This window comes from Eutrema salsugineum, unplaced genomic scaffold (assembly GCF_000478725.1).
Source record: "Eutrema salsugineum unplaced genomic scaffold, Eutsalg1_0 scaffold_3, whole genome shotgun sequence".
In the NCBI taxonomy this organism is placed as follows: Eukaryota; Viridiplantae; Streptophyta; class Magnoliopsida; order Brassicales; family Brassicaceae; genus Eutrema; species Eutrema salsugineum.
In genome coordinates, this window is record NW_006256756.1 from 3,350,453 (window position 1) to 3,364,201 (window position 13,749).

The 13,749-nt window shown below is 33.6% G+C and overlaps 2 protein-coding genes, 1 non-coding gene and 1 pseudogene across 3 annotated transcripts; 2 read left to right on the plus strand and 2 right to left on the minus strand.

Moving 5' to 3' along the window:
• Positions 1–1,073: 1,073 nt before the first annotated feature.
• LOC18014437 lies at positions 1,074–2,710 on the plus strand (annotated as a pseudogene).
• A 1,097-nt stretch (positions 2,711–3,807) lies between these two features.
• On the plus strand, positions 3,808–8,611 carry LOC18014438 (protein transport Sec1b). The gene is made up of 21 exons (XM_006396731.2): positions 3,808–4,150; positions 4,473–4,531; positions 4,632–4,713; positions 4,823–4,901; positions 4,994–5,044; positions 5,140–5,236; positions 5,334–5,366; positions 5,634–5,759; positions 5,850–6,041; positions 6,126–6,209; positions 6,305–6,403; positions 6,492–6,568; positions 6,651–6,747; positions 6,883–7,008; positions 7,090–7,185; positions 7,311–7,433; positions 7,523–7,600; positions 7,711–7,889; positions 8,038–8,128; positions 8,217–8,306; positions 8,398–8,611. Exons 1-21 carry the CDS (start codon positions 4,078–4,080, stop codon positions 8,452–8,454), a joined length of 1,989 nt encoding a protein of 662 aa, XP_006396794.1. The 5' UTR covers positions 3,808–4,077; the 3' UTR covers positions 8,455–8,611.
• A 997-nt stretch (positions 8,612–9,608) lies between these two features.
• TRNAK-CUU lies at positions 9,609–9,681 on the minus strand. Its single transcript has one exon. It is a non-coding gene; the product is annotated as a tRNA-Lys (tRNA).
• Positions 9,682–9,833: 152 nt separating this feature from the next.
• On the minus strand, positions 9,834–11,899 carry LOC18014439 (methylsterol monooxygenase 1-1). Its single transcript, XM_006396732.2, has 5 exons — positions 11,436–11,899; positions 11,026–11,348; positions 10,375–10,522; positions 10,250–10,282; positions 9,834–10,145 (listed from the first exon to the last, which is right to left on the minus strand). The coding sequence occupies exons 1-5, from the start codon at positions 11,769–11,771 to the stop codon at positions 10,089–10,091; spliced, it is 897 nt and encodes a 298-aa protein (XP_006396795.1). The 5' UTR covers positions 11,772–11,899; the 3' UTR covers positions 9,834–10,088.
• Positions 11,900–13,749: the final 1,850 nt, after the last annotated feature.

A 13,749-nucleotide genomic window follows, 5' to 3' on the forward strand; every position in this document is an offset into this window, starting at 1 on the left:
GGTGGAATTGATCTCCGGTTCTGACACGTGTAGTCAAGTACGGAAGTTGTGTGGTTTACCTGTTCGATGAAATTACTGAACCAGACATTAAAAAAAAAAAGACTTTTCCTCAATTGAACAATCTGTCTCGTTTTCTTTTTTTTTAACGTCTGAACAATAGGTCGTTACTTGCCGCTTATTACGAGTTTTTACTACTTCAATCTCCAAGATATTAGTTTTTTTTTTTTTTTTTGTCAGCATCTCCAAGATATTAGTTAACCGATGACAAATACACTTTTGTCATTTTCATAGATCTTTAAGAAGTTTTTGGGTTTTCTTATATATACGATACCAATATCAGCTTTTTTTGGTTAAAGACATAAACATTCATTAGCTTTTGAATTGTTAGGAAATAAACTTTGTCGGTAACGCGGTATCCATGTCCGAAATTAGCCTTCATTATCCTGGAAGGTCCTGTTTTAAACATAAAGGATGTAGAGAATATTAGAGATTAAGGCATTAATTGTTTAAACACTAATTTTCCGTTAATACATATACTTACATGTGAATAATTTTTCTTTGAATATCAAAATTTAATATAGAAATATTTTTAGTTTTTCATCAAAAAGGTCTTCTTTAAATCTAAACGTAAACACTATATGCAAACGAGTTCTTTTTCGTGTTTGTTACCGTTATTAACTTATGAATTTTATCTAAAATGAGTGATTGAAAATCATAAAATCGTTTGAAAAAAAAAAGAAATTATAAATACAAACGTAAACTTAACAAACAATCAAAGCCTAAAAAACCAGCAAGATTATTGATCATTTAATGGATTGAGTCATACTTGAATACTTATGTAGTTTCTCAAGAGAAGACTTTTTTTTTAGATCAGTCACTTTCAGAGTTCCTTTAGTGTTTTATATTCTAATGGCTTAGCTAGATCAATTCAAATCCCTTACCTTAAACTAATGAAGGGTGAAGTTCACATCACATAACAATGATGGGTTAAGACGTTAAGTTCAACGATCCATGTATTTTAAAAAGTAATGTAAGTATTTCGATTAAGCATACTAGTTATTCACATTTTTCAAATGGATCCAAGATTGATCATAGCCGCTCAAATCAGAAGCATAGATGACTTGTATGCTCAAATCGATGAGGATCCGTACATTCTTGAAACCTTTGATGTTGTATCATAAACACTCCTCTTCATGTAGCCTCTGCTTCTGGAAATCTTGCTTTTGCGATGGAGTTGATAAATCTTAAACCACCATTTGCCAAAAAAATTTAACACATATGGGTTTAGTCCATTGCACCTAGCTATAGAGAAAGGCCAAACACGGTTAACTCTTGCTTTACTCAAACTTGATCCTGACCTAGTTAGTCTTCAAGGAATAGAAGGTACACAATTTTTTTTATTTCCCTTTTACTAAGTTCCTTTGTCATTCTTCCATAAGACAAAGTTCTTGGCCAAATGTCATGTAACTTAAGATAGGTTTTTTTTTTTGTGGATTTAGCGTGTGAAAGTTTCATGTTTTGGTAACATGTTAGTAAAGAGAGGAGAAATCGATCTTATTTATGACAGAGTTCCTTTTGGCTTGTCCTCGTTCTCGTTGCGTTAGAGATGTGAACGTGAACGGTGAGCGGTGAGACCTCTCTACATATTGCGGTTATGGAAGATAGATATGAAGAACTCGAAATTCTCTTGGGATGGGTGCTGAGACTGCGTCAGATAGATGCTGAATCGTTAGAGATGCAAGTCTTGAACAGACGTAATCACAATGGTAACATAGCTTTGCACTTAGCAACATATCAAAATAAAATCAAGGCGATCAAGATTTTGCTAGCATCTCGAGCAGTTAACTGAAACATCTATAACAAGAATGGTTTAACCGCTTTAGAAATCTCATAAGATCATAGATATGTTCATAGGTATAGAGAAATCGAAGAAACCATTATCAGGAGGCAAAAACGCAAACTCTCTACCAAAGTCGAAGAAATTGTCAGAAATATTGAGATCGCGGATCTATTTTAATGAGTATCTGTTCACAAACGCAGCTCGGTATAGGAATCAAATATCAGATGGATCACGTAGTGCGCTTCTAGTGATAGCGGTGCTGATAATCACAACTACTTGTCAGACAGCTCTTCAACCACCAGGAGGTGTTTACCAAAGCAATGCTGAGGGAAGTTGTAATAGTAGTAAGAAGAGTGTTGGTAAAGTTGTGATAACCACCAGAGGTCGATAGCTCGACTGGAAAAGTACCATGGGGTAATCTAAAAGGTCACAAGATCGAGTGATAGCTGGTACGGATAATAATACTAAAAATTGATTCAAGTTTATTCGGCCAGAACCTTCTAATTATCCAAAAAAAATTGTGATGAACCAGCGTTATTTCAGTGTCCTAAGGATCGTGAATAGCATGGCTTTCGAAGGAGAGGTTCTCATGGCGTTTTCCTTCTTACCAGCTGGAGAAGAATATGTGTGGTCGTTTCTATGGATAATGGTGTCTCTCCATATCTCTTACTTAGTCTCAATGTCTATTATATCTCCAGATACAGTATTGTACTTACCGTCAGTATTGGTAGGGTAATATAATCCTTGTTATTGTTTACATGATTGTGTTTTTCTTGCGATGGAAGCGGTCTAAGAAGCAGATACCTGAATCAAGAAAGCGATTTGATTCTTGAAGGCTTGACAACTTTGAATCAAGCTAAAGGAGTGTAATGATATATATGAAATTTGTTTATATTTGGTAATAATAAGACATTAAGTTTGCTTTTTGTGTGGTGGATTGTTTCAATGTAGTAAATTACTTAAAATAATGCATTTTATAATCAAATTTTAATCTATTTTTCTCAACATTTATGAAAATTCCTACAAAAATCTATCAATTAAAAACAGAAGGAGTATTGTATTAGTTCCAATGTAAATGTCGTGTTTTTCAATGTAAATTAGGTGGTGTCTCAGGCCATGCATAGAGATATGAATTCATAATATTTTAATTAATTTTAAGATTACCGTGGTGATGAAAATAGTATATTTCAATTCTAACGATTCTGTCTAGATGTGTTTAATGTCGTAAATCACTTGAAATATGTATCATGTCTCTTTTCCTAGGACGTGGGTACATGTAACAGATATTGATGTGATGACAATTTTTGTGAGTTCTAATTCCGTAAATTGTTTTTGATAAATTTTGCCTTGAGAAAATATGATCTTAAACTTATCCAGTAATATTTTTTTTATTTGTTAGATTGATCAAAAAATTATAACAATCATTGAGATAAATTGAATGAAATTTTTTGATTTTGATTGCACGAAAAAAGTAGTAAATTCTGATTTCTCATTAATTTTTCTTTAGAGATACTTTTAATAAGTAATATTTGAAACGATCGAAGGGAAAATGTTAAAGAAACATGTGAATATAGAAAATGGGAATTGATGGTAAAAGTTGGGAGATGAAAAACAAAAAGAAAAAGCAAAATGACTATTAAAATAATTTATTTGCTGGATAATTTACGTGAAACTACAAAAAGAACCCCTCAAATTAACCGAAGTTTGCCCAATGATCTCACCTATGATACACAAATATGTTGAACTAGGGGGGGGGGCTATATTGGAAGTTTTACAGTAGATGATTCATTACTGTTGTAGTCTTGCAGAGTTTCTTTTCTTTAGTTGATGGTTTACTTTGCAAAATTTGGTTACCTTGAGAGCTGTTTTGCAATTTTCTCAAAAATACAATAAAAGTGTCCCTAATTTTTGACTTCATCACACGTCTGACAAAGAAAAACTCGTTCAAAAGTTTGAAAATCCATGGGCTCGCTCGCTCAAGCCGACCCAGAAAAGAGAAGAAAAAACGGAAAATCTAGAAGCGCCAAGTTTCTTTGCTTTAACGTTGTCTTCGTTACCAAGTAAACCCTAGATTCTCATTTTCTCCGATCCACGATTCCCAATTTCTTCTTCTTCTTCTTCGTGAATCTGTTTTTGAGTTTTTTTTTCTTATATCCCCGAATCATATTCGATTCGACTTAGAATTTTCCATCTAAACGAAATACCCTTTTTCGTCGACCATATCGATTTCACACGCCATGTCGTTCTCCGATTCTGGATCGTCCTCAAATGGCGGAGATTACAAGAGTTTCAGGCAAATCACCAGAGAGAGTGAGCTTCTTCTTTTTTTCTCTCTTTCTCTTACCAATTCTGTGTTTGAATTTTGAAAATTATCACGGGATTTGCTTTTGGAAGCTTCTGGTGTTTGGGCTCTAGGGTTTCCTCGGATTAATTAGTGAAATCGTGTACGTATTTAGGGTTTATGGATTTCGAATTAGGTCAACGTGATCTCAATGAACCAGATGTTTCAGGATTTTAGGATGTTTTGTAAAACTAATTGAATTGAAGGTTTTCATTTTAAGGTAATTATATCAAAAGTTTGATCAATTTCTAAGGTTTGAAATATTTTTCATTTTGTCACTTCTAATTTCAGGATTACTGTATGAAATGCTTAGGACTGAAAAAAATGGGAGCTCGAGATCAACTTGGAAGGTAATTTCTATCCAATTTACCTTTTAGATCTTGGTTCTTTGGGTTTTGTTAGTTTTCCTCTCATTTCATTGATTCTTTGAACCTGGAAATGTATAATTAGGTACTTGTTATGGACAAGTTCACAGTGAAGATAATGTCATCTGTCTGCAAAATGTCTGAGATCACACAAGAAGGCATTTCCTGTAAGGATTATCTTTGTTCAGAACTCAAAGCGATCACTATTTTTGTTACTTGTATCTTCTTGGCATTGTTTATTAGGGAACTATTTTGATGTTTTGTTACACTTTACAGTGGTTGAGGTCATAACTAAACATAGACAACCTATGACTGCCATGGAAGCCATATACTTTATTCAACCCACCGAAGCAAAGTAAAATTATTCTTCCGTCTGAGACATCACTTTCTCGCCAATTAACTATTTATGATTTTCTAAAGCTGTTGCTCTTTTTATATGTTTTTCAGTGTTGCTGCGTTTTTGTCAGATATGACTGGAAAATCACCACTTTACAAGAAGTATGTGAACAATTTATTCCTGTTTGATAACTTCATATATCTGTAGACTTTCTTGTCCTCAGTGATAAAATCTTTTTTCTTTCATGTGGCTTTAGGGCTTTCGTTTACTTTAGTTCTCCTGTTTCGAGAAGCTTAGTTACTCTCATTAGGAAGGATTTGAGAGCAATGAAAAGAATTGGCGCACTGAAAGAGGTTGCTCCTATATTTTTGTTCACACTCTTCCTATCTACATGCAATCACACAAGATAGTTATAAAATGTAAAAATTAATTGATCTCAATAATATACAGATGAACTTGGAGTACATTAGCATGGACAGCCAGGTATTCTGTCTATTCCTCAAGATTTTCAGTTTGACAATGGCGATATCTAATGATGAGTTTCATGCTTGACCTGCTAACTTATTGGTTTAGCCAAACTCTCTTTATAACAACTTAGAACTGTCTTTCAGAAATTCTGCAAATTGTGTAGCTTGACATTATCAAACGTTCTTTGTCTATAGGAGAATGCATGTGTTGTAACTACAGTTCAATTTTGTTTCTATATTGAAAGCTGTTTATTATTTCCTCCTATGTATTATGTCTTTGCAGGGGTTCGTTACGAGTAACGAAAATGCTCTAGAAGAACTTTATAATGACGAGGAAAACCATCAGAGAGCAGATGCATGCTTGAATGTGGTAGCTAAACGCATTGCTACAGTTTTGGCCTCACTAAGGGTACGAGGCACATATCCAAAGCTTGTTGTTGGTTTGGCATGAAATTCCTACGACAGTTAATCTTTATCTTTAACCTCTTCTGGTATACAGGAATACCCCTTTGTGCGCTACCGTGGAGCCAAAGCGCTTGATGCCACGACAATGACAACATACCGAGAGTTAATTCCTACAAAGCTTGCTGCTAGTGTATGGAATTGTCTGGCAAGATACAAACAGACAATCGAAGATTTTCCTCAGACTGAAACATGTGAACTACTTATCCTTGATCGATCCATAGACCAGGTTTGGAGCTTCACTGAGACAATTTTTTTTTCAGTTACGCTTGATATGCCACTTAAAAGACAATAATCTTTTTGTGCTTGTTAGATCGCACCTCTCATTCATGAGTGGACATATGATGCGATGTGCCACGATTTGCTTACTATGGAAGGAAATAAGTACACACACGAGGTGAAATTTTGATTTTTCGTTCAAATCTTGTAAAAGTTGGTTGTAGTTCATGACTACAGCATATGGTAATTTCCCTTTTGTTTCTTAGTGTATAGGTTCCGAGTAAAACTGGTGATAATCCTGAGAAGAAAGAGGTTCTTCTAGATGAAGAAGATCCCATTTGGCTGGAGCTTCGGGATGCTCACATTGCAGATGTATGCCTCACCTCATCTATTTCTCTTTTTAAGATTCAACATGGCGGCTAATGTGGATTTCGTTGAATTCATCTATTTTTGTGTTTAGGCAAGTGAAAGATTGCATGAGAAGATGACAAACTTCGTGTCAAAGAACAAAGCCGCACAATTGAAACACAGTTCAAAGTAGCTACCGGTTTTTCCTTTTTCTTGTTTCAAGTGATCCACTTGAACATTTCTGACTAATTTATTGACTTTTTGTATTCAGAGACTTTGGTGATCTTTCATCAAAAGATTTGCAGAAGATGGTTCACGCTTTGCCTCAGTACAGTGAGCAAATTGACAAGCTTTCTCTTCATGTAGAGGTCAGTTTTAAGCTTATAACATAAACCATGGAAGAAAGTTTGATTAAGTATTCTTATCTTGCAAGTTGATACCTTTGACGCGACGAGGTAGATCGTTTGTTTTCTATAACAGAAATGTGGTCAATGTCACTGCAGATTGCTAGAACAATAAATAGAACTATCATGGAACAAGGTCTAAGAGAACTCGGGCAGCTCGAGCAGGACCTTATATTTGGGGATGCTGGAAGAAAAGACGTTATCAAATTCTTGACCACCAACAATGTAAGATGCTCTGCTTTTTTTAGTTTTAGGTTTCAGACATCAGAAGATTGTTGTGCTGATGAAAATGATCAAAATTTCCAGGTTATAAACCACGAAAGCAAGCTGCGGTTAATAATGATTGTTGCGGCGATTTACCCTAAGAAGTTTGAAGGTGAAAAGGGACGAAAGATGATGGAGGTAATAAACAATATTTCTCTCCAAGAAGACTTGAACCTTGGAGATGTCAAAGAAAAAAAAGGACTTGAACCTTGGTAATTAATTATCATTTTTGAGTTTTTTTACTTCTTGATTAAATCCTTCAGCTAGCAAAATTGTCGGGCGATGATGTAGCAGCTGTGAACAATATGAGATTACTTGGACCGGTACATACGGAGTCTAAAAAAAGCACAACAGGGGCTTTCCCTTTAAAGTTTGATGTTCTTAAGGTACGTATTTTCCTCATTCTTGGTTTTATTTGCACTGAAGTTTTCCTGACAATGTAAATAACTTGAATCTTTTGATCTGTGTGGCGCAGAAGAAGCGAGCTGCTAGAAGGGATCGGGTTGGTGAAACTCAAACATGGCAATTGTCTCGGTTTTATCCAATCATAGAGGTCTTTACCTTTTGGAAACTTTCAAATTCTACTTTAAGCCTTGTTTGTATTCTTAAAGAAATCAGTAACATGTTGGTCTCTTTTTATTTGTGGGTAATGTATTTTTTCAGGAACTTGTTGAGAAACTAAACAAAGGTCATTTGCCAAAACAAGACTACCCATGTATGAATGAACCAAAGCCAACCTTTTACTCTGGCTCTCAATCTGCATCAGCAAGTCCAGTATTGCCTCATTCAAGACGAACACCAACTTGGGCAAGACGCCATCTCTCTGAAGATGGATATTTCAGGTTTATATCAATCTTTTTTATTTTTGTTGGTGAGCTAGTGTATTCTAAAAACTATTGACAATTTATACCGAACCTTAAATTCAATATATTGCATGACAAAAACTTTGATTTGATTTACACCAAGATTTGATCTCTCTGTGTGTTTCAGTGACTCGGTTCTAGGACGAGCATCGAGTGGATTCAAGAGAAAGGGACAGCGGATTTTCGTCTTCATAGTAGGAGGAGCAACGAGATCTGAGGTACTGGAATACTTTTAGACCGGTCTGACAAACCAATTGGCTAACCAGATTGTGTTAATTAATGATGATACATTTTGGATTGTTGCAGTTGAGGGTTTGCCACAAACTTACGGAGAAGCTTGACAGAGAAGTTATCTTAGGCTCGTCCAGCTTCCTCGATCCCCAAACTTTCCTCACTGTATGGAATCTTTTTTCAATTAGGATATTTGTACACCCAAAACTTTTGTCTCTGGTCTAATGACTAAGAATGTGGTCTTGTTTATATGCAGAAAATGAAACGACTAAACGAAGAAGAGGAGATCTCACTGGATGATATCGACATTTAATTTCTTGTTTTTGTTTTTGTTTGGAAGAGGTTTCTATGTCGTGGTTTAGACAACTTATTGTGTTGTGCGTATTGATTTTTGTTTTGGAAATAAAACGGTGAGATCTTCTCCCCTATGTAAATACATAAAACCTCTATAAATTAATAATTGGAACTATGATAATTTATTAATTTATCGTGATATTAATTTAACTATAAATTAATAATTATTAATTTATAAAGAAAATTTACTTTCCGCATATAATTTTCTAAAAATTCTTTGTATTAATGTTATATTTTGAAATTTTAACAAATCTCATTATATAAATTATGATTAAGAATCATAACTATCCCAATAAAATAGTTTTTAACACCATATTGGATTGTCATGGCTGCTATTAATATTATTGATGATAAAATTGAAGATAACATTACAATACATTTAAAAACATTTAAAGGTAAAAAAATCAATTATCACGTCAAAAAATCATCATAAATGTTGAATGTATATAGTAAAAGAGCAATAAAAGCTATTGATATAATAATTAGAGAGATAAGAACCAATGAGATTTCAAATTTAAGTAAAAACAAACACATTAGTCATATTTTAAAATATTGTATTTATATATATTTGCATATATTTATATCATTATTAATTTATGTTTTTGTTGGGACCATAAATTTACATAAGGATTTCAAAAAAATTACTCCCTCTGTTCAGAATTATTTGATGTTTAAGGTTTTTGCACACAGTTTAAGGATTCATTTAATTTTTATTTTTTCTATACTAAAAATATTATTTATAATCCATTTAAATATCATTCAGCCAATAAGAAGATAATCTGCAGAATATAAAAGGTCAAAAACTATAAAAATTTATTAAATTTTGCATTGAAAAGTGAAAACATCAAATAATTCTGAACAAAAAAAACCTTCTAAAACATCAAATAATTCTGAACAGAGGGAGTATTATCTTATTATCTTATCGAATTTGATGGATTTTTACATTGGCTAGCAAAATTTATTAATTTATAATGATTATTAATTTATTAAGTATTAATTTATAGAGGTTTTACTGTATATATATTTTTTTTGTTTGGTTTGACTAAAAACTAATGGATTGTTTATTTTATTAGAATCTCCGTGTGTGAAAAATTTTGAAAACGAAAAATAAATCGCCCACCGTGGGGCTCGAACCCACGACCACAAGGTTAAGAGCCTTGCGCTCTACCAACTGAGCTAGACGGGCTTGTTGCTACATACAGTTAAAGAGTTAATATAGTCTTACTAGTTACCAACGCGGTAATAACAAGGGGGAGAGAGAGGAAAACAAACAAAGGTTTAATGAGATCTTGTTTCTTCTTCAAGACGAAACGAAATATATTTAAAAATACGAGAAAAGAGCCAAACCCCAGTCCCGACACACTATATATCATGACCCACAATTGTCGGAAGCAGCATTTCTCATGTGAGCTTAAGAAATACATTAAAAGGTAGTTAGTAACAACTCCTGACGACGTAAGATAAGACACACCCCAAAAAAATCAACTACTACTCCCCTTATCTTTTCCGTGAAGGTGACTAGATTTTGCCTACAACTTCTCCAAGTAACTTAGCATTTCTTTGAACCGGTTGAATAACTTCTCCAGTTTTTTATTAATCGTATTTTATTCCTCCGCTATGCTGGTTGCTCTTCTTGGACGACTCCTTTATCTGCCAATGAGTGAAGCATACATGAAAAATCACAGTGAAACAGTTCGAGGTCTATATGCTAGGATCAGGACAAAATTTATAACCACATTTGTTGGAGAATTTACCTGCTCAAGAAGCTTCTTTTGGAATCGGTAACCCTGATGAGGTAAAAATAAAAGATAACCATATTGTTAATGTTTTCAGCTAGACAAAACTGGTTAATTTTGATTGAAATTTGATGAACCTTTACCTTGTCAGTTCCATATATGTAATCACAATAAGTGAAAACTGAAGCGAAGTTGCTTTGGCTTTGTCCTCCAACGTAGTGATGGTAGTCGTGGTACTCAGCACCACCATAGAAAGGGATGTATTTTGTTGGACTCCATGGAAAATCATATCTGCAATGAAACAAAGTGAATATATGCTTTAGTAACAAACACTTTTTTCTATGGTCAATTTCAGAGGAATGTAAATAAACAAAGAGACTAAGGATAGCCTTTAGCCCACTTGTTTCATGCTTTAGATGTTTTGTGTTACCCAAAAAAAAAAAAAAATCATATAAAAAAACGAAGCCTACCTGTTTATTATCATAAAGATATCAAATCTAACCAGTTCCAAAACAATCTCTAATAGCTTAGAAAAAGCCTAAAAAAACCTATCAGAAAAACCTAATACCTAACTTAGCCCCAGTTGTATAAAGGTGAGCCACTATTGAATCCACACAGCGTGACCTCTTTATATAATGATATACAAATACACTAACTAAGGAAAGATTTGAAAAGCAATCCAAAAATCAATATGATTCAGTCACAGAGCCATATAATAAAGAAAAAGGTTATAATACTGTAAAGGCAAAACAAAAGGAAGAGATTTTGTTATAATTTGATTCTCACGCCCTTACCCACTGTGAGTCTCAATAGCCTCAATTTGCCTTAAAGCTATCCACAACCAAAAAGTTATCATGTGACCAGGAGCTATCGCTGGTCCCAAAAACGTTGGGATCCCAAGAAGCAACACTTCAGCCCAATGTGCGTAAGGTGCAGCATACCCAATCGGAGCTGTGTACTCGTGATGAACACGATGAATCTTTTCATATCCCCATTTACTGTGGAAGAATCTGTGTACCCAATAGTTTGTGTAGTCTTCTATCAAAAAGTAGACTAACAATTGTGGCAGAATCTCTGAAATCGTTGGTAATGGTAACCCAGATCGAATCCCAATCATCTGTGGAACATTCCAGAGATCTCTCCTCAATTCCTAACTTAAAATCATCAAAATCAAAACCCAAACCGAACCGAATCGGGAAATTACCTGAATCGAAGGGTAAGAGACGAGCTGTAATGGACCAACGACGAGGATGAACATCTTCATGACGTCTCTGTAGCACCCGAACATGTCAGACAAGGAGTAATTAGCCTTAGGCTGGATCTTATACCGATCGAACCATCCCGAGGCGGATCGAGCCAATTCGACGAGAACGAGAGGGAGAGGAGCGAGTGAGAAGACGAGGAAGAGGAAGAGAATGTTGTGGCAGTAGAGATAGTAATCGGACTTTGTGGCGGAGTAATCGAACCACAGGGTCTCGAGCCGCGTGAGGTTTCGTCCAAGCGCTAGTGAAGCTTCCTCGACAGTGGCGTAAGGAATCATGTTTTTCACGGTGGTTTTTTTGGTTTTTCTTCGTTTTCTCCGGCGAATTTGCTGACGCGGAGATCTGAAGATTTGGGAGGAGAAGAGATCGAGAGAGAAGAAGAAGAGAAGAGAGTGTTTGTTTTTTGTTGGCGAATGTTTTTGGACTGAAGACGTGGCTCCAGTGATCAGTATTTATATAAATTGATTAGAATTAAATTAAATTAAAATATTTTTGTTTGTGCCACATGTTGTAATTTCATTGGGAGATTAATAATTCCGTAATATATACTTGCTCATGAAAATATATGGTTATTCTCTAATAAAACATATTTATTGAGGTAGATAATAACAAAAGGTAACCAAAATAATATCTGTCATTGAAGAAAAAAAAAAATTGTAGATAACCGTCTTTATTAGATTTATAAGTAAGAATTATTTGCCACCGATTTGAGATAGAACATAAAAGTACAAAAGGTTACTAAATGTATCATAGGAATCAGGAGATGGTATAGAGTCCTAACAGGTGTACCTCAAGAAAAGGACAAAACGAAATGAAAGCGAGTTTATATATATTAAGAAACAAAATTAGAATTACGAAAAAAAATTAAACCAGTTTTACTTAAAACAGTGGTCGTTCATTTGCCTCGACTGTATATAATAAATTTGAGACTTTTAAATGTTATTACGTTATTTTAGCTCAACACAGCTATTTCCTCCATTCATTAGAATAATTGACTATGTTTATACATATCAGTCATTATTAAAGCTGTAGCCAGTCAAGAGAATTATTGACAATGTTTCTGATTCGGACTTGCGTAATCTACATTAATATGGAGACAAGAGAGGAGGAGTTTAGATATATATTAGAATTGATATCGATGGTATTAGTTAAAACATATATAATTTCTTCAATAACAAAAAGTTTCTATTGAATAAAAATAAAACATCCAGGATTCAATATCTGTATGATTGTATCTATTTTTATTTTTATGTATATAAGTGTACTGTATACGTATAGTGACAGACTTTCAAGGTAAACAACATTTACATGTTCATAAGTTCAGTTTTTTATCCATTGTTTTTTAATCATTTAAGAAATTATTTTCATAACATTTTGCAAAGAGGCACAAAGTGAGGAGATCTTTTTAAATATTCTATTTTAGCTGTAGAAAGAGTTCTAACTTTTTTGGACAAAATTATAAGAGTTCTAAATTTCTCTTGTGGTTTTAACATAAATTTGAAAAAAACAAAAAAAAAACTTCTTTGTTCCATAATATGAGGTGTTTTAGGTTTTTATTTTTGGTTGGATACAGTTGACCAATTATTTTTCATAATTGGCTATTTTAAATTATATATTAACAGATACATTTTACAGAAAAGAAATTTATATTTTTAGTAATACCAAAAATGATTTTAATAATTGAACGTATTAAACCCAACAGAAAAAAGGGTTGGGCGTATTTTCAATTATTATAGTTTTGTCACCTATTTTAACATCCGTAATTCTTTTTTAGGGAAAAAAGTGGCTTGATATAAACAAAATTAAACAAATTCTAAAAAACAAGATTTGAACAGCCATGCAGGCCTGTAATTGTATCCATGATAATAACTTAATAAGTCTTAAGTTTTTTGTTGTTCTTTGTTGTTATATTGAGATAACTAATTATTAAGTTCGATGAAAATTCCCTTTTAATGATTATTTGTTTCGTCACGCTAATTTTATAATTTCAAGTGTTCAACCCAACCAAGCAAATCATTAGTCGGACTAAAGGTGTTGATTAACGTAATAATCCATATTTATCTTTGCGGCTAAAAAGATTCTCTATTACGCATGCAAAACTACAATTTTACTCTACTCATAATTAAAAATAGTCAAATGAGGCCACTTCGACTGTCAAATTGTCAATTATTTACTGTAAAATTTTTGAAAATTAAACTAAACGGTGGTGTTTATGAAAGTCTCCTCGGTCTAGTCCATTTAGTGATTGATTAAATG

Coding starts and splice junctions, on each gene's coding strand:
- LOC18014439 (XM_006396732.2), bottom strand. CDS start 11,771: ATGATTCCTTACGCCACTGTCGAGGAAGCTTCACTAGCGCTTGGACGA. Junction 10,283..10,374: donor ACATATATGGAACTGACAAG/GTAAAGGTTCAT, acceptor TTACCTCATCAG/GGTTACCGATTCCAAAAGAA. Junction 10,146..10,249: donor AAAAGAAGCTTCTTGAGCAG/GTAAATTCTCCA, acceptor ACTCATTGGCAG/ATAAAGGAGTCGTCCAAGAA.
- LOC18014438 (XM_006396731.2), top strand. CDS start 4,078: ATGTCGTTCTCCGATTCTGGATCGTCCTCAAATGGCGGAGATTACAAG. Junction 4,714..4,822: donor CACACAAGAAGGCATTTCCT/GTAAGGATTATC, acceptor TACACTTTACAG/TGGTTGAGGTCATAACTAAA. Junction 5,760..5,849: donor CAGTTTTGGCCTCACTAAGG/GTACGAGGCACA, acceptor TCTGGTATACAG/GAATACCCCTTTGTGCGCTA.